The sequence below is a fragment of the Xenopus laevis genome, chromosome 6L (assembly GCF_017654675.1).
Source record: "Xenopus laevis strain J_2021 chromosome 6L, Xenopus_laevis_v10.1, whole genome shotgun sequence".
NCBI classification, from domain to species: Eukaryota; Metazoa; Chordata; class Amphibia; order Anura; family Pipidae; genus Xenopus; species Xenopus laevis.
Genome location: NC_054381.1, coordinates 153,264,675 through 153,291,539, shown reverse-complemented (window position 1 = coordinate 153,291,539; position 26,865 = coordinate 153,264,675). Strand labels below are relative to the sequence as shown.

At 39.6% G+C, this 26,865-nt stretch overlaps 1 protein-coding gene across 6 annotated transcripts in view; it reads left to right on the top strand.

Annotated features, from left to right (window-relative positions):
* Positions 1-26,865, top strand: part of asap1.L (ArfGAP with SH3 domain, ankyrin repeat and PH domain 1 L homeolog) — a 190,142-nt gene that overhangs the window by 107,095 nt on the left and 56,182 nt on the right. For all 6 annotated transcript variants that reach the window (XM_041566640.1, XM_041566643.1, XM_041566644.1 and 3 more), the window contains 5 exons: positions 9,129-9,201; positions 20,465-20,610; positions 24,946-25,020; positions 25,113-25,162; positions 26,567-26,696. In XM_041566640.1, coding sequence (XP_041422574.1) covers positions 9,129-9,201; positions 20,465-20,610; positions 24,946-25,020; positions 25,113-25,162; positions 26,567-26,696 — 474 coding nt within the window. The remainder of the gene's footprint in view (positions 1-9,128; positions 9,202-20,464; positions 20,611-24,945; positions 25,021-25,112; positions 25,163-26,566; positions 26,697-26,865) is intronic.

Genomic DNA, 26,865 nt, shown 5'->3' with positions numbered 1-26,865 from the left:
CATAATAGCCATAACACTACTTCCTGCTTTTCAGCTCTCTAACTCTGAGTTAGTCAGTGACTATAAGGGGGGCCACATGGGACATAACTGTTCAGTGAGTTTGTAATTGACCCTCAGCATTCAGCTCAGATTCAAAAGCAACAGATATGACCCATGTGGTCTCCCCTCAAGTCACTGATTGGTTGCTACCTGGTAACCAATCAGTGGAAAGCAAGAGAGCTGAAAAGCAGGAAGTAGTGTTCTGGCTATTATGTTACACATTTTTGGCGAACTAATTATATTGAAAAAAATTTTTTTTTTTGCACAGACTAGTTACCCAGTTTTTATTTTTATACTGAACTGTTCCTTTAACGCCTTCCCTCTATTGTGGTCCAGCTGTCATGAAACTTACCAGATATAATGGTACCACTCAGGGGGCAACCTAGAGATAAAATTCGGACGAATACTGAATCCTAACTTGCATATGCAAATTAGGGGTGGGAAGGGGAAAACTTTTTACTTCCTTGTTTTCTAGCAAAAAGTCATGCAATTTCCCTCTTTCCCCTAATTTGCAAATGCAAATTCGGCCGGGCAGAAGGATTTGACTGAATCTGAATTCTGCTGAAAAAGGCCGAATCCCGAACCAAATCCTGGATTCAGTGCGTCCCTCAATTATATTGATCAAATCTGATTGGTCAAGCATTGTTTTTGCATTGTACATTGTCTCCTATACATACACACAGATCTGATGAGATAATTGGACGCTTGTTTTTGGGGGGAAATATCTGCCGTAGATTAAGGCAGCCACGTGCCACTGTTCTTATAGCACAATGTCTGGCCTCCATCAGATTATATGAATTCAGACGCATGGCGGCTTGCCTAGAGGGTAAGAGCATGTTCCTAAATACTTGCTTTGTAAATCATTCAGCGCTCGCTTCTCTATAGAAAATGAATATGAATTCAGCTGGGCCTGAAATTAGAAGTGTGTGTTGTAACTTGCTGCCACAAAGAATGTGGTTATTCTTCATTTGTACTAGAACTTCATTCCTATACAACGTTTGTGCTGATATATGGTGAATAAAGTACCCCCTACTGTAAAATATAAAGATAGTATAAGTCACCTAGGAGTTCCCTGACCATATAGAAACACAAGGCCGAAGGCTAGTGATGTGCAGGTCGAGAATTTCTCAACCCGCATCGGACCCTAACCCGCCTCCTCCCAATCCGCACCCGGCCCGAGCCTGCTGCTGCCCTCTATTTATAGACCCGCGCCTGTCCCGCAGTGACATCACAAAAGGGGTGGGGGAGAGCGGAAGTCTATAAATTCTAAGGATGCACAGAATCCAAATGCTAATTTGCATATGCAAATTAGGGGTGGGGAGAGAAATTGCGTAACTTTTTGTCAGAAAACAAGGAAGTAAAAAATGTTTTCCCCTTCCCACCCCTAATTTGCATATGCAAATTAGGATTCGGTTCAGTATTCGCCCGAATCTTTCGCGAAGGATTCGGGGGTTCGGCCATATTAAATTCCGGCGTTGGAAGCGGGAATTGCTAGGTTGTGGGCGGGTAAGAGCAGGAGAAGAGCTCGACCCTGACCCGCCCGCAACCCGAAGATTTTGTGCAGGAATCGGTCCGAACCCGCCAGACCCGCAGGTTTCGGGCCTGGCCCGAGTGCTTTTATACAGGTCATGGAACTCTGAGGTTACTTCTGATATCAGCTAGTATGTAGAGCAGAACATACTGATAACAACTGTTACTCTGCATATTTGCAACAAACTATCAAAGTAGTCAAAACAAAACTGAAACAAACTAAGATGGAATGTAAGCAAAACACACTTCCATCTTAATGTAACAAGCAAACTAGTTCAGGTAACTGTTGTAACAATGTATATAAAACGTAACCTTTAATAAATGTTCCAATTAAAAAACTTGCTGCCCAGACCAACACAGACTCTCAGCATATTTAACTCATAGCCGTGCCGGACCATGTCCTTAAAATAACGTGTAATTAAGAAGTCGCATAGAGTGGAACGGTGGTGGCTATTATGTTCAGTTTTTGGATTCTAATCCATGTTTGCCACAGCATAGTATTCGATTTTACGAGACTTAGGTAGCCATTCATTCCCTCCCTTCCACCCGTTCAACCACTACCTATTTACGTTGGGAAGAGTGGGAGCTACTCACACCACCTTCCACCTACACCGCCCTACGCGTTTTGCTGTTTACACAGTTTCGTCAACAAAAGCTGTGTAAACAGCGAAACGCATAGGGTGGCATGGATGGAAGGTTGCGGCCCTAATTTGCATATGCAAACTAGGATTCCGTTCGGCCGGGCAGAAAGATTCTCGTTATCCAGAAAGCTCCGAATTACAGACAAGCTGTCTTCCATAGACTCCATCTTATGCAAAATAATAAAAAAAATGTAAAAATGATTTCCTTTTTCTCTGTAATAATAAAACAGTACCTTGTACTTGATCCCAACTAAGATCCAATTAATCTTTAAATGAAACAAACCCAGCCTATTGGCTTTATTTAATGTTTACATGGTTTTCTAGTAGACTTAAGGTATGAACTTTCAAATTACAGAAAGAGCCGTTATCCAGAAACCCCCCAGGTCCTGAGCATTCTGGATAACAGATCCCATACATGTACACAAGTTTCAGTTAGTCATGTGACAAAAATGACACCACTCACCGTGATGACATCATTAGTCACCGTTTATAACTGATGACATCAGAACTCACCCTTTATAACTGATGACATCAGAACTCACCATTTATAAGAATATAATTTACAAGATATTCATGGCGTTTGTGCATTATATAGTGAATAAAGTACCCCCTCTTGTAAAATATAAGGATATTATAAGTTACCGAGGAGTTTTATGACCATATAAAAACACGAGGCCAAAGGCCGAGTGTTTTTATACAGCGCATGAAACTCTGAGGTTACTTCTAATATCCTCATATTTTGCAACAGGGGGTACTTTATTTATTATAATACACAAATTTCAGCGAGTCATGTGACAGAAATGACATCAGAACTCACCGTTTATAACTGATGACATCAGAACTCACAGTTTATAAGGATATAATTTACAAGATATTCATGGCTTTTGTGTATTATATTCAGATTATATCAGTGTATATTGTCCTTTACACCATTTATGAACCTGTAACTTGTTAATCCGGATTTATTTGTGTTATTATTATTATTATTATTATTATAATGTGATAGCCATGTTTTTGGCCACAGATGCTTTTCTCATGTCCATCATGGTGCCAGGGAGCAGAACTTTGTGTTGTGCCTTGATTGGAATTGTGGTTGTCAATAAGCTAAGTGTTTATTCAGAGGGAAGTTCCACTCTAGAAAACTCAGAGAAGACTGGCTGAATGTTACTTGCCTAAGTGGAAATACAGAATTAAAGGATCTGTAACAGCAAATATAAAAGTATTTAAATTGCATGTACTGTTCCCATGCACTAGTATAGCTTTGTATTTGTTTCAAAAGCTTCTGTTACAGTTGGAGGCACATTTATGAAGGATCCAATTTTGAATTCATGTTAGTTTTTTAAAACTCCCATAAACTCGAAATCCGACCAATCAAAAAAAATAGTCTGATGAATAGAATCGACCTGAAAACTCAAACTTTTTTTTCTGAATAAAAACTTGAATTTTCAAGAAGGCTGCAAACGACTCAAAATCGATTCCAGGACGTTTCCCATTGACTAAAACAGCAATGCGGCGGGTTTTAGGTGGCGACTAGTAAAATGAGAGTTCTTAAAGGGCCAGAGTAAGATAAGTCTCGAAAATCGAAATTGAATTATTAAAAAGACTCAAATTGAATTTTAACAATTACCTAGTTGAATTTGACCGTTTTGGCCATAAAAAAAAAAAACGTTAAAATTGAAATTCTAATTTTTAATTCAACCCCTTGATAAATCTGCTTTTTAAAGTGAATAAGCTAGTATGCAGCCATTCAAATACAAATATCCAGAAAGCCGTATTTCTTACAGAATACAAAGGGCATATTGCAGTGGGCCGAGACTAGCTCAGCTCCTCAGCGACCCTTAGCAACAACCACCCACACCAGACACTCGCTTGTTATTCATAGGCTTGTGCCAGAGACGCGCAGCAATACGCCAAATGTCAAAAATGAGAAAATATTGACATTCATTTCTTTGTACTGCTGACACTGGTACACTGTTGTACATTATGTTTTGTGCTTCTGTACCAGCCCAAGGCAACCACAGCCCTTTAGCAGTAAAGATCTGTGTCTCTAAAGATGCCCCAGTAGCTCTCCATCTTCTTTTCTGCTGATTCACTGCACATGCTCTGTGCTGCTGTCACTTACTGAGCTTAGGGACCCACTCACAATATAGAGTACACATAGGGGCACATTTACTTAGGGTTGAATATCGAGGGTTAATTAACCCTCGATATTCGACTGTCGAAGTTAAATCCTTCGACATCGAAGTCGAAGGATTTAGCACTATTCGTTCGATCGAACGATCAAAGGAATTCGAACGATTCGAAGGATTTTAATCCATCGATCAAACGATTTTCCTTCGATCACAAATTGGCTAGAAAGCCAATGGGGACCTTCCCCATAGGCTAACATTGAGGTTCAGTAGGTTTTAGGTGGCGAAGTAGGGGGTCGAAGTTTTTTTTAAAGAGACAGTCCTTCGACTATCGAATGGTGGAATAGTCGAACGATTTTTAGTTCGAATCATTCGATTCAAAGTCGTAGTCGAAGGTTGAAGTAGCCAAAAAAATACTTTGAAATGCGAAGTATTTTTTATTCTATTCCTTCACTCGAGCTAAGTAAATGTGCCCCTCAGAACAGAAATGTTGCAATATAACGCTGATTCGTAGGGATGCCCCGAATCCAGGATTTGGTTCTGGATTTGGACAGGATTCTGCCTTTTTCAGCAGGATTTGTCCGATTTTGTATATGCAAATTAGGGGCAGGGAGGGAAATCGTGTGACCTTTTGTCACAAAACAAGGAAGTAAAATATGTTTCACCCTTCCCACCCCTAATTTGCATATGCAAATTACGATTCGGTTCGGTATTCGGCTGACTCTTTCGCGAAGGATTCGAGATTTAGTGCATCCCTACTGATTAGTTATTAATACAGATAATTACTACATGGCAGCACAGAAACCAGTGCAATTAGCATCAGAATTTAATAATCAGCAAACCTGTAGCATCAGCTTATATTACAGCCAGGGAAGCTCATTTTCTGCTGGATAATTAGTGACGAGCCCTAAGCTTAGCTTCTCAACAGCCAATCAGAGCCCACTGAGCATGTGAGTGTCACAGACACTTTCCAAGATGGTGACCCCCTGTGACAAGTTTGAAGTCCTGGATCATTGCTGCTATTGACAAGCTGAAACTTTAGCCTCGTGCAATAAGTTCAGTATATAAAACATGACATTTTAAGCCACATTCATTTTTAGGGTTTAGTTCTCCTTTAAGGTATAGTGACAGGCAAGCAGTGGATGAGTAGTGTTGTTTCCCCTACTACAGTGTGTTTGTTAAAAGTGATTTCAGAGGAATAGAATGAGCATCAGTGGGGAGCTCTACATATTCATGTTTTTATACTACACTTGCTGATATAATTTGTTGTTTGCGAGTAGTACAAAAGCCGTGCCGATGAATAGAGCGGCTGATTGCTGTTATTAGCCAGCTCATTATGTTAAGTGCCGGAACTTTAGGGAGGGAAGAATAGCACTGCTACATCTCACCTCCAGTATTAAGCTGAGAGGCAGACACAATGCTTTGCTTTACTCGCTACAAAGAATGTTTCACTATATAACACCACTGTTTTACCATTTCATTACATGCCCAGCATGGGAACACACTGTTTAATGCCACACGGGCTATAAAATACCTTGTTGCTGTTAAATGGACTTCGAAAGGCCCATTTATCAAAGTCCGAATCTTATTATTTTCTGAAAACAACTCAGACCAAATCCACACGGGTTTTTTCTCATTATTTTCTCATTATTTATTGATACAATTTTGAATTTTTCTGAAGAATTGTGAAAAAAACTAATCGTACAAAATGTTTCGGATTTTCCAACGCAGATCAAAATATCTTTGGGACCTCTTCCATTGACTTATATGCAACCTCAGCAGGTCTGAGATTCCGGATTTTCGGATTCGGACTTTATACATCCTCAGGATATAATAAATCCCAAAACATTTGTGGTTTGCAAATTAGGGGCAGGAAAGGAAACGGTGGGGAAAAATGTTTTTTACTTCCTTTTTTTGTGGCAAAAAGTTACGTGATTTCCCTACCCGCCCCTAATTAACATATGCAAATTAGGATTTGGTTCGGCCAGGCACAAGGATTCAACCTTTTTCAGCAGAATTCGGATACGGCCGAATGCTTGTGGTTGGCAGAATCCTGGATTCGGTGCATCCCTATAACACACACACACTTTCATTTGTTCTGTTGTTTTTAGAAATCAGCAGAACCATTTGTTTCCTGTGGCTTTTAATTACAGAAAAGGAAGCCATGGGGGCAGCCATTTAAAGGAGAAAAGGCTCAGGTTACACAGCAGATAAGCTCTGTAGAACATAATGGTGTTATCTGTTATCCACTATTTAACCTGTGCCATATAGACTTTTTTTCAGTTTTCCACCATTGCTACACAGAAGCTTGTTTATATAAACAAAAGTAGTGTTTCTGAAGCAAATAAATCAGTTGTACCAGTGCAGGGCAACACTACGTGGTATTTTCATTACTTTAAACCAATTTTTTCATGTTACTGTTCTTTTAAATCTTGGCTGTGTTCACAATGCCAGGTAGATGCCATTGAAGTATCTGGCTACAAGCACAGGGATGGTAATAGGTGGTATTGCCAGTTGGAAATCAAGCCCCCTACCTTTTGTCACTTCCCATCCATTAGAGAGGAAGCCACTGAAAGCCACTAATGCTCTTAAGTTGCCTTAGACCAACCTGAGAGCATTAGAACTATTAGAACTATCACAGGACTAGACCTAAGCCAGCAGAACTTTAGATATTGCCAAGGGCATAATCAACTGGATAGACCCGCCTGTTAGCTGCCCATATTTCACACTAGAAGTTTTCCTTTTTTTATACATTTCTTGCTTTATACGATAAATATTCATCACTCTTGCTTGGTTTGAGAGCATACACTCTCATTTTACAGAGGGTCTGAAATCAGCACCTGGACATATCATGATAAAAGTCTGCAACAGAAAGCCCCTTTAAAGGGATGCTGACATCACCAAAGAAAGGAAATTGTTCATCAAAACTGGAGCACAATTCCCTATTAGGTGCATGAAGGGATTCAAAATCTTCTGTTTGACTGGGCGTTGTAGTGCCATGCTGGGAATTGTAGTGCCATGCTGGGAATTGTAGTGCCATGCTGGGAATTGTAGTGCCATGCTGGGAATTGTAGTGCCATGCTGGGAATTGTAGTGCCATGCTGGGAATTGTAGTGCCATGCTGGGAATTGTAGTGCCATGCTGGGAATTGTAGTGCCACGCTGGGAATTGTAGTGCCACGCTGGGAATTGTAGTGCCACGCTGGGAGTTATAGTGCCACACTGGGAGTTATAGTGCCACACCGGGAGTAACTGTGCCACACTTGGAACTGTAGTGCCATGCTGGGAGTTGTAGTTCCACGGGGTGACCTTTGCTGGCATTAACACTAATGAGTGGAGTGTGACATAAAGTGTTGGCCAAATCCTGCTGCCTGAATTTTTAAAGGAGACATATAGGATAAAGAAAAAAAAATAATTTTGTAGGCAATAATATACACTATATGGTGCTGGTTTTACTTTGGGCCAAAAATTTTCATTTTCTTCAAAATTAGCCCCTTTATTTGAGCTCCCCATAGATCTTCTGTGGTCCCTGTCCCTGTTTCAAATGAAGGGTAGGCATGTCCTAAAGGTCCCTGCCAGAAACACAGTAAGAGGGGGACAGCCAATCACAGCCCTGCAGTCACACAGGCTTCACTTCCCTATCAGGACAGCCTAGCTGCTGATTGGTTCCTGTCCTACAGTGCAGTGTGCTGAGTGCCGCCGGCTCCCCTGTACAGCCTGGGAAAGGAGGCAGCAGGAAGTGAAACAGATGGGCGGGACTAGTAGGGTTTTTGCAGAAATTTTCAATAAGGTAAACCGAAACACTACTTTTTAAAGCACATTCCTTCTATAGTTAAGAGTTTAATTCACTGGTACATTCTTGTTTTTACATAATATGTCTCCTTTAATTAAATATACATGGAAGGGTCAATATGGTGTCATTCCCCTTGTAGCTGTCACATTAGGGCAAGTTTAGGGCAGTAGAGTGTGACTTGTGATATAGCAGGACTTATTTGTACTTACTTGTAGGCCTTAGGGCTCTTACTCATGAGCGTTTTTACCTGCACTCCCCTGCGTTCCGCTTTTCGGCATTTAGCCGCAGGGGAGTGCAGGAATAGACGCATTTCATTTTTTCAAATGGGGCTGTACTCACACAGGCGCATGTAGGTGCCGAACGCAGGTTGAGACGCAACATGCTGCATTTTTCCTGCGTTCGGCGCCTATGCCGAAAAACGGAACACAGGGGAGCGCAGGTAAAAACGCTCATGAGTAAGAGCCCTACGTCTGCTTTGACACAGTCACTTATTGCTATAGTCTAACCTTTAAGTTTGAATTCCACAGTCTATAAAGGGAATGGATAGCATTGTTACAAATCAGCTTTATCATATAAGCAATTATAAATGATATTTATGGCACCTGATTAAAATTTAGACTAAAGTGGATCATTTCAATTTTACTGGAGTTGTGCGTAGATGGTCCCTATCTCTGTGGCGGTGCCTTAAACGTCTTTCCCCCAGAAACACTAGTACGAGAGTAGCCAATCACATCTTTCCCTTTCCCACATGGAAATATATAATGCAGTTCCCTATCAGGTCCTGCAAACCCACCAATAAAGGTCTGGCTGCAAACCTGCAAGTGCTGAATGAAGTAATTGAATGACTGGCTGATGCTCGATGGTGTTTTTGGGGATATAATTGGTAAACTTTAAAGACATGTTTCTTCTAGTTTTAGAGATGATGAATGCAATGACAAATGCTTGTTTTTGACATATGATCTTTAAATCAACCATTTTTTTTTCTTCTTTTTTTCAGGCCTTAGATCAAGATAGGACAGCGTTACAGAAAGTGAAAAAATCAGTGAAAGCAATTTATAATTCTGGCCAAGGTAAGAGTAATTACTGCTGCATATATATATATCATTAAAGGAACAGCAACATTAAAAAAAATTTAAAGTAATACAAATATAATGCAGTGTTGCCCTGTACTCATAAAACTGGTGTGTTTGCTTCAGAAACACTACTATTGTTACATAAATAAACTGCTGTGTAGCAATGGGGGCAGCCATGCAAAGGAGAAAAGGCTCGGGTTACACAGCAGATAATGGTGTTATCTGTTATCCACTATTTAACCTGTGCCATATAGACTTTTTTTTAAATTTCCTCCATTGCTACACAGCAGCTTGTTTATATGAACTATGTAGTGTTTCTGAAGCAAACACATCAGTTTTACCAGTGCAGGGCAACAGTACTTTATATTTTCATTACTTTAAAACACTTTCATTTTAGGTGTTACTGTATTTCAGTGATAGCACCATCTCTCCCTACTATACCTGCTATCCCACAGTCACACTCCCTTCCCAGAGACTATTATCCACTGTTAGTATAGACACCATCTCTCCCTACTATACCTGCTATCCCACAGTCACACTCCCTTCCCAGAGACTATTATCCACTGTTACTATAGACACCATCTCTCCCTACTATACCTGCTATCCCACAGTCACACTCCCTTCCCAGAGACTATTATCCCACTGTTACTATAGACACCATCTCTCCCTACTATACCTGCTATCCCACAGTCACACTCCCTTCCCAGAGACTATTATCCCACTGTTACTATAGACACCATCTCTCCCTACTATACCTGCTATCCCACAGTCACACTCCCTTCCCAGAGACTATTATCGCACTGTTACTATAGGCACCATCTCTGTACTATACCTTATGTGTATATCACAGCCACAGTGTTTTTCTAGAGATTATACTGGCAACTAGTGTTGGACCGATGGCTCCATTGCTTGTGCCTACACAAGACAACTCTACTTTCCATGTGCAGTAGTAGAGTGTTCTGGGAGCACAGCAAGTTTTTACTGCATTCCTTATTGCCTAAATAAAAAGTGGTTCACGTTTAATTCATTGGCACACTTCTCTATAGTGTTCATTTTATAAAGTCCTTGTTGATTTAGTCTTCGGCATTTTCATGCCACTTGACTTTCTGAATTATAGTCACAAAACCATATACTAATAATATGAAAGGGCTGTTTGTTCAGCGTATTTTACATATAAAACCGTTCATAAATAAATAATATGGTTATTATTTCAACTTGGCTTGATTTTGCCGACATTTGTCATCTGCAAAGCTATTGTTACCTTTGGACTTTCTCACAGTAGCCAAATGCCAAGGCAATAATATATGACTTTCACATGGGTTGCAGTGTGCTGAGAAAATTTGGGGAGAATACTGCGGCTTGGAGTTATTGGTGGGGTTGTTTCTTGGCCAATTCTACTGCAGTAATGTGGATACAGGTGTGGGGCTTTCCGGATAACTGATCTTTAATTTGGATGTTCATACCTTAAGTCTACTAGAAAATCATATAAACATTAAATAAATCCAAAAGGCGAGGTTTGCCTCCAATAAGGATTAATTATTATTATTAATATGTATTTATATAGTGCCAACATATTGCGTAGCACGGTAAAGTAAATGTGATTAATTATATCTTAGTTGGGATCAAGTACAAGCTACTGTTTTATTATTACACAGAAAAAGGAAATCAATTTTAAAAATATGGATTATTTGATTATAATACACAAAAGCCATGAATATCCTGTAAATTATATCCTTATATGAGTTCTGATGTCATCAGTTATAAACGGTGAGTTCTGATGTCATTTCTGTCACATGACTCACTGAAACTTGTGTATTATAATAAATAAAGTACCCCCAGTTGTAAAATATGAGGATATTAGAAGTTACCTCGGAGTTCCATGACCTGTATAAAAACACTCGGCCTTCGGCCTCGTGTTTTTATATGGTCATGAAACTCCTCGGTAACTTATAATATCCTTATATTTTACAAGAGGGGGTACTTTATTCACTATATAATGGAGTCTATGGGAGACAACCTTGCTGTAATTCAGAGCTTTCTGGATAACTGGTTTCCAGATAACGAATCCCATACCTGTACTAGAATGAACAGGAGATTCTGTTTGTCCTGCATTTGCCATATCTATCTGTGCCATAAAGAATGCCCAATTGCAGTTTATCTAGCTGGAAGCAGGTATGGGTGCCTAGATGGGACATTTTTTTTCCTTTTTTTAAATTCACTGATAAGTGAAGTGCTACAAATTCTTTAAAATACAATCAACTCTATTACTTGCCAAAAAAAGTAAGTTTATAACCAAGTGTTATGAATTATTTAATCAATTTCGTCTTCCCCTTCTGCCAAAATGATGTCTCCCTGTTAGAAAATATGGCTGTTGTGGGCGTAGGCCTTTTAAAGAAATTACTTGTCAGAAGTCCTTGAGGTTTATGGATGTAAAAAGGGCCCGTTGGCTGCATTTAGAAAGCACAAAACTATTGATCTGTAAAGCATTGCCGGGTGCTTAGAAGTAATATAGTTTAACCTTGAGGAAGCAGATGTTGGTACAGCAGAGGGTGCGTGGGGCATAGACATCTCATTTAACGATTTTGATTTATTTGGAGTTATTTAATAAATGGTGTAGCTGGCACAGTGATAAATGGGTTCAAGCCAATTACATAGAAGCTGCTAAAGACGGGAAGGTTACCCATCATGCTTGAGTGAAGTGGCCCCATTCACCAATAATTTCATAAAGAAGCACCTGCTTTAAAGGAGTAGGGAAGCTTAAACTAAGTAAGCTGTATCAGAAAGGTTTATATAAATACACCAGTAAACCCTCAAAGTAATGCTGCTCGGAGTCCTCTGTCAAAAGAAACACCACATTTCTTTCCTTCTATTGTGTACTCATGGGCTTCTGTATCAGACTTCCTGTTTTCAGCTTAAACCTCCAGGGCTAGGGCTTGAGCATGCTCAGTTTGCTCCTCTCTCCCCCCTCTCTTTTCTCCCCTCCTCACTGTAATCTGAGCCCAGAGCTATGAGTGAGCAGGGAGAATCAGGCAGGAAGTGATGGCACACCAAGCTAATATGGCAGCTGCTATCCTAAACAATTGAGTTTGTAGAGCCATTTACACGGGTATGGTAAAGCATTCTGCATAATAAAGATAGAGTTCTAGTTTGCACTATTGTAGCTAATCTATTGGCATTGAACTGCCGCAGTAGCTTTCCTTCTCCTTTAAGGCCAGTGAGAAAAACATCCAAGGGGTTGGAGAGCAACCTATTGCTCATGAATAACTGGTTGGGGATCAGTGCACTTTGGAGTACTTGGGGGGAGCACCACAGCACCTCCCAGCCTGCTCTGATGATTGGTGTTAAAGCCTGCTCATTGACAGATGGGACCCCTATAATTTCATAGCCTGAACACGTCCATAGTTCCTGGGTTCCTCAATCCAACTTGTGTTGTTTACCAAACAGATGCAACTTAATGTGTGCCTGGATTTGGAGCGCTGGATTTGCAAACAAAAATTGCACTTCGGCACCATGATCCATGTTCACAGATGAGTAAATATTAAAGCAACACTGCACCTTAATTGCTTTTATTGCCTTTGCATTTCTTGGATGTATATTTAAAAAGATGAGTGTTGATGTTGCTTTATGTTCCATTGATTCTTTCAAGCAATTAAAGTAGGGATGCACCGAATCCAGGATTCGGTTCGGATTCGGCCTTTTTCAGCAGGATTCGGTGGAATCTTCTAACTGGCCGAACCGAATCGACTCCTAATTTGCATATGCAAATTAGGGACAGGGAGAGAAACCTGCCTGACTTTTTGTCACAAAACAAGGAAGTAAGAAGTGATTTCCCCTTCCCACCCCTAATTTGCATATGCAATATTCTATGTAGTGCAGGATTATTGCCTGGCAGCGGCCATACTGAGTGGTCCTATTAAGCTCACAGTGGGTCTTGCAGTTTTGCTCATTCCTAAAGCTTAGCATTTTATGAATCACTATATGTTATAGTTACCAAATGCCAGTCATTATTCATTATTTAGGTTACCCATGTTTGTATCGGTGGTTTTCTCTCCTCAATGCTGGATAGAAGCTGGCAGAGAAGTCTACATTCCTAAATGGACCTGGTGACCGGTGGATTCCATTCAGTATAATGGCTGCTTTCCTGAAATCACTGCAGCTACAGCTGAAGATTGCTTTTCTTTGCTCTTTTATATAAGACAAAAGGCAAAACTCTGGGAATGCTAATTGGGGGTGGGGGGGTTTGAGGGATGAAAACCAACTTTCAACAAAGATTGTCTTAAGTTGGCCATAGACGCACAGATATTGTAGTAGAAAACAAATATTTGTACAATATTCAGTGCGTTATAGCAGGAGACGAGCCGGCTGATATCGGCACAAGACTTGGATATCGGTCAGCTCCTCAAACGGCCGGGGCTGGAAAGTTTTGATCGGGCGCCTTTGAAGACACTAGAACATTGGCCACTGTTAGGGGCAAATTCACTAACCTCCTAAAATTCGCCAGAAACGGCTTCGCTCACATCGCCACACTACGCCAGGCGAAAATTTTCCAGGACAAAGCTAATTCACTAAAATGCAAAGTTGCGTACAGGGCACCGAACGATGGCGAAGTTGCGCTAGCGTTAATTCGGCAAGCATAGCGAAGTTGCACTAACGTTGGCTAATTTGCATACGGCGGGAAGTTAAAGTTCAATGGACGTATATGTTGCAGCAAATACATTACATTACACAAGGCCAGGGAAATCTTAATAAAATAAAATAAAATCATTATATTGCCCTACACATGAGCCCAGTGTATAGTTTGTGCCATATGTTAGTTAATATAGGGGGGAAGCCGGGTACCCTAAAAAAAATTTACGATATTTTGCAGCTTATCACCCTGAAAAACTGAAAAGTCGCTAGTGTTTTTTGGGACTTAGAAACATTTTCATCTATTTTTTGAGGAGCTCCTATCTAGTCTATTGCACTTCGCTTGGTCTGAGGTGGCGAAGGCAAGTCTGTTGCAAGAGGTAATGCTCAGTAAAATCTGCATCTTAGTGAATTTGCGTAGTTACGTCCATTCGCATGAGTGAAAATTCGCCTGGCGTTAGAGTGCAAAGTAGCGCTAGAGTCATGGCAGCACAGAAACCAGTGCAATTAGCATCAGAATTTAATAATCTGCAAACCTGTAACATCAGCTTATATTACAGCCAGGGAAGCTCATTTTCTGCTGGATAATTAGTGACGAGCCCTAAGCTTAGCTTCTCAACAGCCAATCAGAGCCCACTGAGCATGTGAGTGTCACAGACACTTTCCAAGATGGTGACCCCCTGTGACAAGTTTGAAGTCCTGGATCATTGCTGCTATTGACAAGCTCAAACTTTAGCCTCGTGCAATAAGTTCAGTATATAAAATATGGCATTTTTTGACCATATTCACTTTTAGGGTTTAGTTCACCTTTAAATAAGTTTAGTAAATAAGCATTTGGCAAGTTCACCAAGCAAGTGAATCCCATTAACAGCAGACTTGACAGTAGAGTTTATATTGATGGCTCCTTCGTGTGTTGGAGATCTTAGCAACCAAATGTTTCATGGGAAAATATGACTTGGACAAAAGCAACATTGTTATTGAAAGGTACACAGTGCGTTTGGGACAGTATTAAAGAGAAGGCGCTGTTCCTTACTGTCAGGGAACACAATGTCTTCTGTATCTCACCACTACTCTAATTTATTAAGATAAATTAAAATACAAAAGAATAAGCATAAAACGTAATACAATAGTCAGTTTTCCTACAGATCTTTCAGTTCTTTCCATTCTCATATGGAATTTTTAACATACAGTATCTGCTATGGGCTGGTTTAGGGGTGGTTCAACTTTTAAGTTAACTTTTAGTATGTTATAGAATGTCTTAATTCTAAGCAACTTTTCACACTGAGCGTGTGAGTGTCACAGACACTTTCCAAGATGGTGACCCCCTGTGACAAGTTTGAAGTCCTGGATCATTGCTGCTATTGACAAGCTGAAACTTTAGCCTCGTGCAATAAGTTCAGCATATAAAATATGGCATTTTTAGCTATATTCATTTTTAGGGTTTAGTTATCCTTTAAGAATTGATGATCAGTCTGAGTGAGTGATGTACCGCCTGTCATTCCTATATAGTGTAAGCTGGAGATGACAGTTAGCAACTTCATGCTCGTTCTACTCTCAGTGACAATGACAAGCTCCTCATTATTTATATCAGTGCTGGGTTCATGTATAATGGGAATGTATCATGTAGCCAGAGGGGAAGTATCTGAGTTGGCGGAACTATGTGTATCTCAAGCAGGGAAAGCTTTGATTTCTTCTGTTCGACAAGGACATTATACGTATCAGAAAAGACTCCTGGAAACAATAAAGATGCTGCGCTACATTTCTCTCTGACTAAAACAAGGACGCTCCTATGCCTGTGAGTTGCAAGTAATGTTTCAATAAATCTCCCTAAGCGTTCTAGCATTTTCTGTGACATTTTGTTAACAAAGGACATGGCTCTTTATATCGCAGGAGTTTATAGTTTTTTTTTTTTAACCCTACTTTTATTGACCTTATCTTTGCACTGCCAACATTAAGGACAGAGACACACGCTGCTATTTCGGGAGATTAGTCACCCATCGACAATTCGATTCTTCGGGCGACTAATCTCCCCGAACTGCCTTCCCGCCGGCTAGAATGTACACTTCATTTTCTGAAGTCGCTGGAATTTGCCTCACGAGGAAACTTCGGGCGAATTTAGAAAGCCGAAGCGATCCAAGTGCCATCCTGCCGTCGATTTACATTCTAACCGACGGGAAGGCAGTTCGGGGAGATTAGTCCCACTGAGACACATTCAGTTACATTGAGAAGGAAAAACAGCAGCCTGCCAGAAAGCATTTCTCTCTGAAAGTGCAGGCACAAGTCACATGACTTGGGGCAGCTGGGAAATTGACAATATGTCTAGCCCCATGTCAGATTTCAAAATTGAATATAACAAAATCTGTTTGCTCTTTTGAAAAATGGATTTCACTGAAGAATTCTGCTGGAGCAGCACTATTAATTGATTCATTTTGAAAAACATTTTTTTTCCCATGATAGTATCCCTTTAAAGGAGAACCACCGCTTTAAGCATAAGCAAAAATACACAATTAAGATTTGCAAAGCAATGGAAGATACATTCAAGGGTGCCCCGCCGCAGAGTGGACCAGAAAGACAATGCAAGGTTGTCCACGGAGCTCTGTATTGTATAAATAGCTCTGAGTCCTCCACATTGTAATTATTCATCAAAATAAAAACTGCATTCTTCTATTATTCTCTCTCTCTCTCGCGCGGGTGCCAAGACATTTGTTAAATAATAGATTAAGGCCATATGCTGCAAGAACACACTTTAAACTTCACAACACGTGTACTACAAGCAAATCAGTGTAATCAGAAGATTGAATATTTGGATTGAGGCCTTGGGACCGTAACTTGCGTCATTGAGATGATATTATAAATAGGAGCCTGTACCTCGTTCAATTAATGAATGTGATCTATAGCTAGAGCTAATTGCTTATTGCCGGGGCACTTTAAAGGAGAAGGAAAGCTACAGAAGAAGTATATTGACAATAGATTAGCCACAATAGTGCAAGCTATAACACTATATTTATTCTGCAGAATGCTTTACCATACCTGAGTAAACAGCTCTAGAAGCTCTCTCTGTTTGTTTAGGATAGCAGCTGCCATATTAGCTTGTCATGACAAACAAATGCTCTGTAACTCATCTTTCTATTTAGGTCTCTTCTATTCATATTTCAGTCTCTTAATCAAATCAAGGCATGGTTGCTAGGGTAATTTGGACCCTAGCAACCAGGCTGGTGAAATTGCAAAGTGGAGAGCTAAATCCGAATCCTGCTTAAAAAGGCCAAATCCTGGATTCGATGCATCCCTAGTTGCTAGGGCTCAAATTACCCTAGCAACCATGCATTGCTTTGAATAAGAGACTGGAATATTAATAGGAGATGCCTGAATAGAAAGACTAATAAAAAGTAGCAATGACAATACATTTGTAGCCTTACAGAGCAGTGACCCCCATTTGAAAGTTGGAAAGGGTCAAAAGAAAAAGACAAGATTAAGGAAAAAAATAAATAATGAAGACCAATTAAAAAGTTGTTTAGAAATGGCCATTCTATAACATACTAAAAGTTAACTAAAAGGTGAACCAGCACTTTAACATGTGGAGGAGCATGCAAGGCTGACTTCTACTACTTTGTTTCAAGACAGAAAGACAAGGGCAAAAAAGTGTCAGAAGGATGCTGCTATATATTGTAATTACATTTAGAATATTGCAAAATTGCTTATCATTACATTTTCTTTCTTTAGACAAATTGTTAATTTATTGGTTTATATCCCTTTAACTGTGTAGCCTCATACAATCTTTTTTTTTTTCATTCTGGGCTGTACCCTCCTCCAAAAGACTGAAGTACTGAAATATCTAAAGTATACACAAAAAGAGTGTCACATTCAAATATTTATGGCCTGGAGTTTGCAGCACCCAACAGAGATATTTCATCAATACTTAGTTGAGCTCCTTTTGCAAATGTAACAGCCTCTAGACGCCTCCTATAGCCTTTGATGAGTGTCTGGATTCTGGATGTGGCTATTTTTGACCATTAGTCCATACAAAATCTCTCCAGTTCAGTTAAATTTGATGGCTGCCGAGCATGGACAGTCTGCTTCAAATCATCCCATAGATTTTCCATGATATTCAAGTCGGGGGAGTGTGACGGCCATTCCAGAATATTGTACTTGTCCCTCTGCATAAATGTCTTTGTAGATTTATAAGTGAGTTTAGGGTGATTGTCTTGTTGGAATATCCAACCCCTGCAGCGTAACTTCAACTTTGTGACTGATGCTTGAACATTATCCTGAAGAATTTGTTGATATTGGGCTGAATTAATTTGACCCTCGACTTTAACAAGGGCCCCAGTAGTCCCTGAACTAGTCACACAGCCCCACAGCATGATGGGACCTCCACCAAATGTGACAGTAGGTAGCAGTTGTCTTTTCTTGGAATGCGGTGTTCTTCTTCCGCCATGCAAAGCGCTTTTTGTTATGACCAAGTAACTAAATTTTTGTCTCATCAGTCCAAAGCACTTTGTTCCAGAATGACTGTGGCTTTTGTATAAAACAAGCGACTCTGTTTTGTATTTGTGTGAGTGCAGAAAGGGCTTCTTTCTCATCCCCCTGCCATACACATGTTCTTTGTGCAAATTGCGCTGAATTGTAGAACGATGTACAGATACACCATCTGCAGTAAGATGTTCTTGCAGGTCTTTGGAGGTGATCTTTGGGTTGTCTGTAACCATTCTCACAATCCTCCGCATATGCCGCTCCTGCCAGACCTGGGCTTTACAGCAAATGTGCCTGTGGCCTTCCATTTCCTGATTACTTTCCTTACAGATGAAACTAACAGTTGAAACATCTGAGATAGCTTTTTGTAGCCCTCCCCAAACCATGATATTGAACAATCTTTGTTTTCATATCTTTTGAGAGTTGCTTTGAGGATCCCATGCTGTCACTCTTCAGAGGAGAGTCAAACAGAAGCACAGCTTGCAATTGGCCACCTTAAATACCTTTTCTCATGATTGGATACACCTGCCTATGAAGTTCCAGGCTTAAGGAGCTAATCCAAACAATTTGGTGTTGCCAATAATCAGTATTGAGCAGTTACATGCATTCAAATTAGCAAAATTACAAGGGTACCCAAATTTTTGCACAGCCAGTTTTTCACATTTGATTTAATTTCATACAACTGAATACTATTTAACTAAAAATCTTTGTTCAGAAAACACCCAAATACTCAAAGTGGAGTAAATTATTATGCAGGCTAAGAGGGGTTCCTAAACTTTTTCATATGACTGTATGTACCTATAGATAATGTGTGCACAGCAGTTGTGTTACTATAACAGGCCTTGACCACCATTATATAAATGTAGATGTATGCTGTATACTATTATTCTGTTTCCTGTATTGAAGAAATAGAAATACACACTATAAACTGCGGAGCACAAAGGGTTTTTTCGTATGCCCTCAGACCATGAAATATTTCAAATTTTTACAAGTTGATACAGCTTGGATTGAGTTTCAGAACAAGTAGGTCAGTACTAACCTACCCACTCACTACAGCGCACAAATGTTTTACATTTTTGTTAAAAGGTTAAATATTAGAGTGGACTACCAGATGCTGAAAGTACATGATCATGTACATGAATAACTTATTTGAACTGTGCATTTACAAAATCCCTTCTGTTACTTTGTCTCCTTTAAAGTGCATATCAGTGATTAGTCTTTGCAAGTGAAGCAATCAGTTCCTCAGTTTCTATATTTGCCTTTTTGATTACACAATTGAAGCATCTGTCTCCAGACATTGGAGACCCCATTCATGATTCCACAAAAGTTGGTCTATGAGCCTCAAATACATAAGGTTTAAGGGGAAATTTAGACATTCAAGCCAAATAAATGGTCCCACAGTTTTACATTTCTATATGTTCGTGTCTTTACTCAGTCGATACCATCACATCATGGGCAGGTCTATATGATGTCACTAAATTAACAGGTTAGCTGGAGTTTCTTAATACAGGTATGAGACCTGTTATCCAGAATGCTCAGGACCTGTGGTTTCCTGGATAATGGATCTTTCCGTAATTGGGATCTTCATACCTTAAATCTAATTGCTTCCAATAAGGATTAATTATATCTTAGTTGGGATCAAGTACAAGCTACTATTTTATTATTACAGAGAAAAAGAAAATTTTTTTTTTTTTACAATTTGGATTATTTGCATAAAATTCTTTAAACAATAAATAAACCCAATAGGCTGGTTTTGCTTCCAGTGAGGATAAATTATATCTTAGTTGGGATCAAGTACAAGCTATTGTTTTATTATTATTATTACAGAGAAAAAAAATTGGATTATTTGGATAAAATGGAGTCTATGGGAGATGGCCTTTCCATAATTCTGAGCTTTCTGGATAACAGGTTTCCGGAGAACGGCTCTCATACCTTTACAATCGACCATGCATGATTAGTGTCCTCTCCATAGAGGTAAACCTGGTCCATAGCTGCAAATGTTTTCACAGGTATGGGACCTGTTATCCAGAATGCTCGGGACCTAGGGTATTCCGGATAACAGATCCCATACCTGTACTCAGGTAATAGTTGCCCTAAAGCCACCTTCACTTTTCATTTGCCAACACAGGCATTGAGAACTTAATGTTTTTGTTTTGATTTTCAGATCATGTTCAAAATGAAGAAAACTATGCACAATCCTTAGATAAATTTGGAAGTAATTTTCTAAGTCGTGATAATGCAGATTTGGGCACCGCCTTTGTGAAATTTTCCACTCTCACGAAAGAACTGTCAACGCTACTTAAAAACCTGGTAAGTACACCCCCATACTATGAAACCCTACCATAGGTTTCACCCTATGGGCATCCATAATGCTGGAGTCATTGGGTTAGCTGGTTACTTGTTATGGCTGTTTAATGGGCAAACATCTCATGTGTCCAGATGTCAAGATACAATGCCCTGCAATCACATGGCCTCACAAATTCAGTAATAGTTTCTTGAAGACCAGGATCAAGTCAACCGCCTTCCCTTGCCTCCCAATCACCGGATCTTAAGATTGAACATTTATGAGAAGTTCTAGATCATAGAATTATAAGTAGATTTCTGGTTCCGTCATCCTTCAAAGTACAGATGGTTTTTAGTCTTGAGGTATAGCCTAATATCCCACCACACACAGAGAAGGACTTGTAGGACAGCTTTCCAGAAAGCTCTGAAGGCAAACAAAGACCCTTCTCTTTCTTAGGTACTTTGTATTAATAGATTGGTTTGGGTTTTCATTATTTCATTTGAAATTAAAGTACATGCTAGTTGAAGCTCGTACTATCTCTTCAGATATATGAACAAGTCATAGTTCCAACTGAATCCCAATGCTCAAAACTGGGTTACCTTGGGTATACGTCTTCAAGGATTCAGGTTCTGTAGGATGTGCTTCTAATTATTAGGTCTACTTTTAAAAAAGCATATCGGAAAAATTTTTTAATTTATATACTAGGATATACAGTAAGTGACCAGTCAAAAAAAGGCCATGGTTACTGGGAAACAGCCCCCAGTTCCATTACTATTCCAAAACAAAAAAAAACCCATAACTCATTAATACCATAAAAAGCTAGTTTTTATTCAAAAAGTAATGTTAAAAGAATAGACATACAGAAGCCATGGTATTCTGCCTTAAACGTTTCATACCCTCTGGTATTTAATCAAAGGCATTGATGGTACCAAATCTAAACCCAAAGATTGGTTTTTAAATCTATATGGAAGGGACCTCTTTGGGTTTAAATTATGTTGGCCAATTTGTTACCATCAATGCCTATGATTAAATACCAGAGAGAATGAAACACGTAAGGAGGAATAGCATGGGGTCTGTATGTCTATTCTTTTAACATGACTTTTTGAAAAAAAGAAACTAGCTTTTTATGGTATTGAGTTATGGGATTTTTTTTTTGTTTTTTTTTACTTTTAAAAGCAGGTCAGTGACCTTTAGTTTTTTTTTTTAGTTTTTTTTTTGTCAATCTTGTTTTGTTCTTTTCTCTCTCCTTTATACCATATTCATATTCTCTTTTCCTATTTTGTGCTTTTTTTCTCAAGTTTCATTCAGTCCCTACAGGTGGGAAAGATCGTATTTGTTATATCTATGGCCACCTAAAGGGTGTCGGCAGCTTATTGGCCCATGTATGGGGGCCCCCGACTGGCTTCCCCGATCGAGATCTGGCCAAAAGTCGGCCAGATCTCGATTGGATGGGACTAAAAATCCCATTGGATCACGGCCGCATCTGTTCGTTGATGCGATCCAACCACCCATTCCCGTTCGTTAGGATCCGATATTGCCCACCTCAAGGTGGGCATATCAGAGAGAGATTCGCCAAACGAGCGGATCTCTCCGTGTATGGCCACCTTAAAAGTGATACTGTCATGGGAAAAAAAGATTTTTTTCAAAATGTTGGTTAAAGGGGTTGTTTACCTTTTGATTAACTTTTAGTATGATGTAGAGAGAGATGTTCTGAGACATTTTGCAATAACTTTTAATTTTTTATTATTTGCAGTTTTTGAGTTATTTAGCTTTTTATTCAGCCGCTCTCCAGTTTGCAGTTTCAAAAATCTGGTTGCTAGGGTCCAAATAATCCTAGCAACCATGCACTGATTTGAAAAAGAGACTGGAATATGAACAGGAGAGGCCTGAATAGCAAGACAAGTAATAGAAAATATAAGTAATAATACATTTGTAGCCTTACAGAGCATTCATTCTCTAGGATGGGGTCTGTAACCCCCATTTGAAAGATGGATAGTGTCAGAAGACAAAGGCAAATGTGTCAAAAACTTTTAAAAAATATATAATGAAACAGAATTGAAAACTTGTTTAAAATTGGCCATTCTATAACATACTAAAAGTTAACGTAAAGGTGAACCACGTGTATAATGGCAAGGTTTGTGCCAATGCCACATAGAAAAATATATACGGTACTACTCAAAAATAACTAATCAAAAATTCAAAGTCAAATATTAAATAAATCTAAAAGGATTTACTCACAGTTCACCCCAGTCCCAGGGTGCAAGTCCAGAACAACATTTCAAAGATGTGAGGACCTCCAAAAGTAAAGAAGCAATTAGTTAAAAAACCTAACGCGTTTCGTGCCTGTTGGGGCACTTACTCATAGGCTGAACCACCCCTTTAATAGTGCTGGTCCAGCAGAATTCTGCACTGAAATCCGTTTCTCAAAAGAGCAAACAGATTTTTTATATTTAATTTTGAAATCTGACATGGGGCTAGACATATTGTCAATTCCCCAACTGCCCCCAGTCATGTGACTTGTGCTCTGATAAACTTCAATCACTCTTTACTGCTGTACTGCAAGTTGGAGTGATATCACCCCCCTCCCTTTCCCTCCCAGCAGCCAAACAACAGAACAATGTGAAGGTAACCAGATAGCAGCTCCCTAACACAAGTTAACAGCTCCCTGGTAGATCACAGCACTTAATAGTAAAATCCAGGTCCCACTGAGACACATTCAGTTACATTGAGTAGGAGAAACAACAGCCTGCCAGAAAGCAATTCCATCCTAAAGTGCTGGCTCTTTCTGAAATCACATGACCAGGCAAAATGACCTGAGATGCACCTACACACCAATATTACAACTAAACAAATACACTGTGAATCATTTGCAATATAAGCAGTGTAATTTAGAAATAAAAACAACATCATATAAATCAGAATCCCTTTAACTCACTTTACCCATTGTAGTCTTTCTCTATGCTACAGCTGCATTTTTTGCTTCTTAGAACTGCCATTCTCTTCATAAACCCGACAATCCCCGGCAACATTATCCAGTTAGTAATGTTCCCTTTCAACAAATGCCTTGTGAATCTGTAGGGAATCGCCCTCTTTCACTTCTGATATTAACTTCGCACTTAATCGTTCTGTTTATCCCCCATGAAGTAGTTGATGAATATGGCAAAAGGGGGGAAGGGGTACTAGTTCCTCTGTTTTCCCTTGTGTGCCCTGACTTAAATATTAGTTTCATTAGCAGAGTATAACTAAATTTCTCTCCCCAGGGGATGCAACAGATTGTGGCTCCATAACAGTATTTCTGTTCTTTTGTCATGTCACATTATAGTCACAGAAAGCTGCTGCATGACTATTGGTGCTGGTATGGGACCTGTTATCCAGAATGCTCAGGAACTGGGGCTTTCCAGATAACAGATCTTCCCGTAATTTGGATCTCTATATGTTAATTCTACTAGAAAATCATATAAACATTAAATAAACCCAATATGCTGGTTTTGCTTCCAATAAGGATTAATTATATCTTAGTTGGGATCAAGTACAAGTGACTGTTTTATTATTACACAGAAAAATCATTTTTATAAATTATTTTTATAAAATGGAGACTATGGGTGATGGCCTTTTCTGTAATATGTGGGCTTTCTGGAGAACAGGTTTCCGGATAACGGATCCCATATCTGTACTGCCATAGGAGTAGGGATGCACCGAATCCAGAATTTGGTTTCGGGATTCGGCCAGGAATTGGCCAGGAATTGGCCTTTTTCAGCAGGATTCGGCAAATCCTTCTGCCTGGCTGAACCGAATCCTAATTTGCGTATGCAAATTAATGGTGGGGAGGGAAATTAGGTGACTTTTTGTCACAAAACAAGGAAGTAAAAAATGTTTTTTAATAAATATACCACTATGGGAGATGGCCTTTCTGTAGTTTGGGGGCTTTCTGGAGAACAGGTTTCCGGATAACGGATCCCATATCTGTAATTCCATAGGAGTAGGGATGCACTGAATCCAGGATCGGCCTTTTTCAGCAGGATTCGGATTTGGCGAATCCTTCTGCCCGGCGAACCTAATCCTGATTTGCATATGCAAATTAGGGGCGGGGAGGGAAATTGCGTGACTTTCTGTCACAAAACAAGGAAGTAAAAAATGTTTTCCCCTTCCCACCCCTAATTTGCATAAGGTTCGGGAATCCAAACTAGTGGATTTGGTACATCCTTACACATTAATTTGTGCATAGAGAGAAAAATGATGTTTTATCAATGTGCTCTATATTTTACACCTTTGTTCCGTGAGGAAGAGAGTCTCTTGTTAATAGAACTTCATTATGATTAATATTCTAATAAATTATTTATTGTGCTTTTTTTCCCAACCAGCTACAAGGATTAAGCCACAATGTTATCTTCACCTTGGATTCTCTCTTGAAAGGTGACTTAAAGGGAGTCAAAGGGGTAAGTGACCACACAAACAATTTATTTTCTACACTTTTTAAATGATATCACAGTGCCGCTGAGTTAATTGTTGCTTATTTTCCCTCCGTCAGGACCTCAAGAAGCCATTTGACAGAGCGTGGAAGGATTATGAAACCAAATTGTACGTATGTTCCATCTTATGGAAACAATTAAGGACTAAACCTAATTCAGTTCCCCTTGGAGAATAACTGCATACTGGCTACAGTGTTGCATATTGTTTGGAGACACAGGTTTCCTAGAGAGTCAGATCTGCAACGTATTTGCCATCTGTTTCATTACTGTTGCTGGGAATAAATCCTAAAGATCTCTGACTGAAGCCAAGATGGCATCCAGCTCCTGCTTGGGGCAGATTTCATTTAAAGCTGCAGTATACAAACATGATTTTCCCAGTAAAATGAAAGGAGACATATAGGAGAAATGGAAAAAACCTAATTTTGTAGGCAATTGTAAGTAATATATGGCGTTGCTTTTACATGGGGCTAAAAATTAATATTATCTTTAGAAATAACCCCTTTATTGGAGCTCCCAATAGATTTTCACTGGTCCCTGTCTGTGTTTCAAATGAAGGGTGGGTGTGTCCTAACAATCCCTGCCAGAAGCACAGTAGGAGGGGGACAGCCAATCACAGCCCTGCAGTCACACAAGCACAGACAGGCTGCAGTTCCCTATCAGGTCTTGCTAGTTGCTAATTGGTTCCTGTCCTACAGTAAAGTGAGCTGATTGTCGCCGGCTCCACTGCAAAGGCTGGGCATTCAGGGAGCAGGAAGTGGAAGAGAAGGGAGGGATTATGAGGGGTTTTGCATTAAATCAGCCTGAAATACTACTTTTTAACCACAATTCTTCTATATCTAAATGAGTATAATGCACTGGTACGTTCTTATTTTTTACCCAAAATGTCTAATTTAAAGGAGATGGAAAGGCTAAAATTAAGTAAGCTTTATCAGAAAGGTTTATATAAATACACCAGTAAACAATCAAAGTAATGCTGCTCTGAGTCCTCTGTCAAAAGAAGCACCACATTTCTTTCCTTCTATTGTGTACTCATGGGCTTCTGTATCAGACTTCCTGTTTTCAGCTTAAACCTCCAGGGCTTGGGCTTGAGCATGCTCAGTTTGCTCCTCTCTCCACCTCCCCTTTTCCCCGTCCCTCCTCCCCTCCCTGCTGCAAACTAAGCCCAGAGCTCTGAGTGAGCAGGGAAAGACTCAGGCAGGAAGTGATGTCACACCAAGCTAATATGGCAGCTGTTATTCTTAACAAACAAAGAGCTTCTAGAGCTGTTTACTCAGGTATGGTAAAACATTCTGCAGAATAAATGTTGTGTTCTAGCTTGCACTATTGTGGCTAATTTATTGGCAATAAACTGTATTGGTAGCTTTCCTTCTCCTTTAAAGGACCAGTATCGCCAACAAAACTAAATGTATTCATTTGAAATGAAATACCAATTATTTTTTATCTTGTATGTGTAATAATCTGGGGGGGGAAGGAAAGAGGCAATCATAAAATAAGAGCATCTTCTTCTATTTAGCACGAAAATCGAAAAGGAGAAAAGGGAGCACGCCAAGCAACATGGGATGATCCGCACTGAGATTACTGGGGCCGAGATTGCCGAAGAGATGGAGAAAGAGAGGAGATTGTTCCAGCTGCAGATGTGTGAGGTACAAAGCATTAATATTAAAGGGACACTATCTCGAAAATGAAATTTTTTATGTAAGCTTCAGCATACTGAAATAAGAAACTTAAATACTTAAATAATGTAAATGGCATCAATTAAATATTCTGCATTGTTTCTGAAATAACCAAGTTTATATGTTCACTATTCCTCTC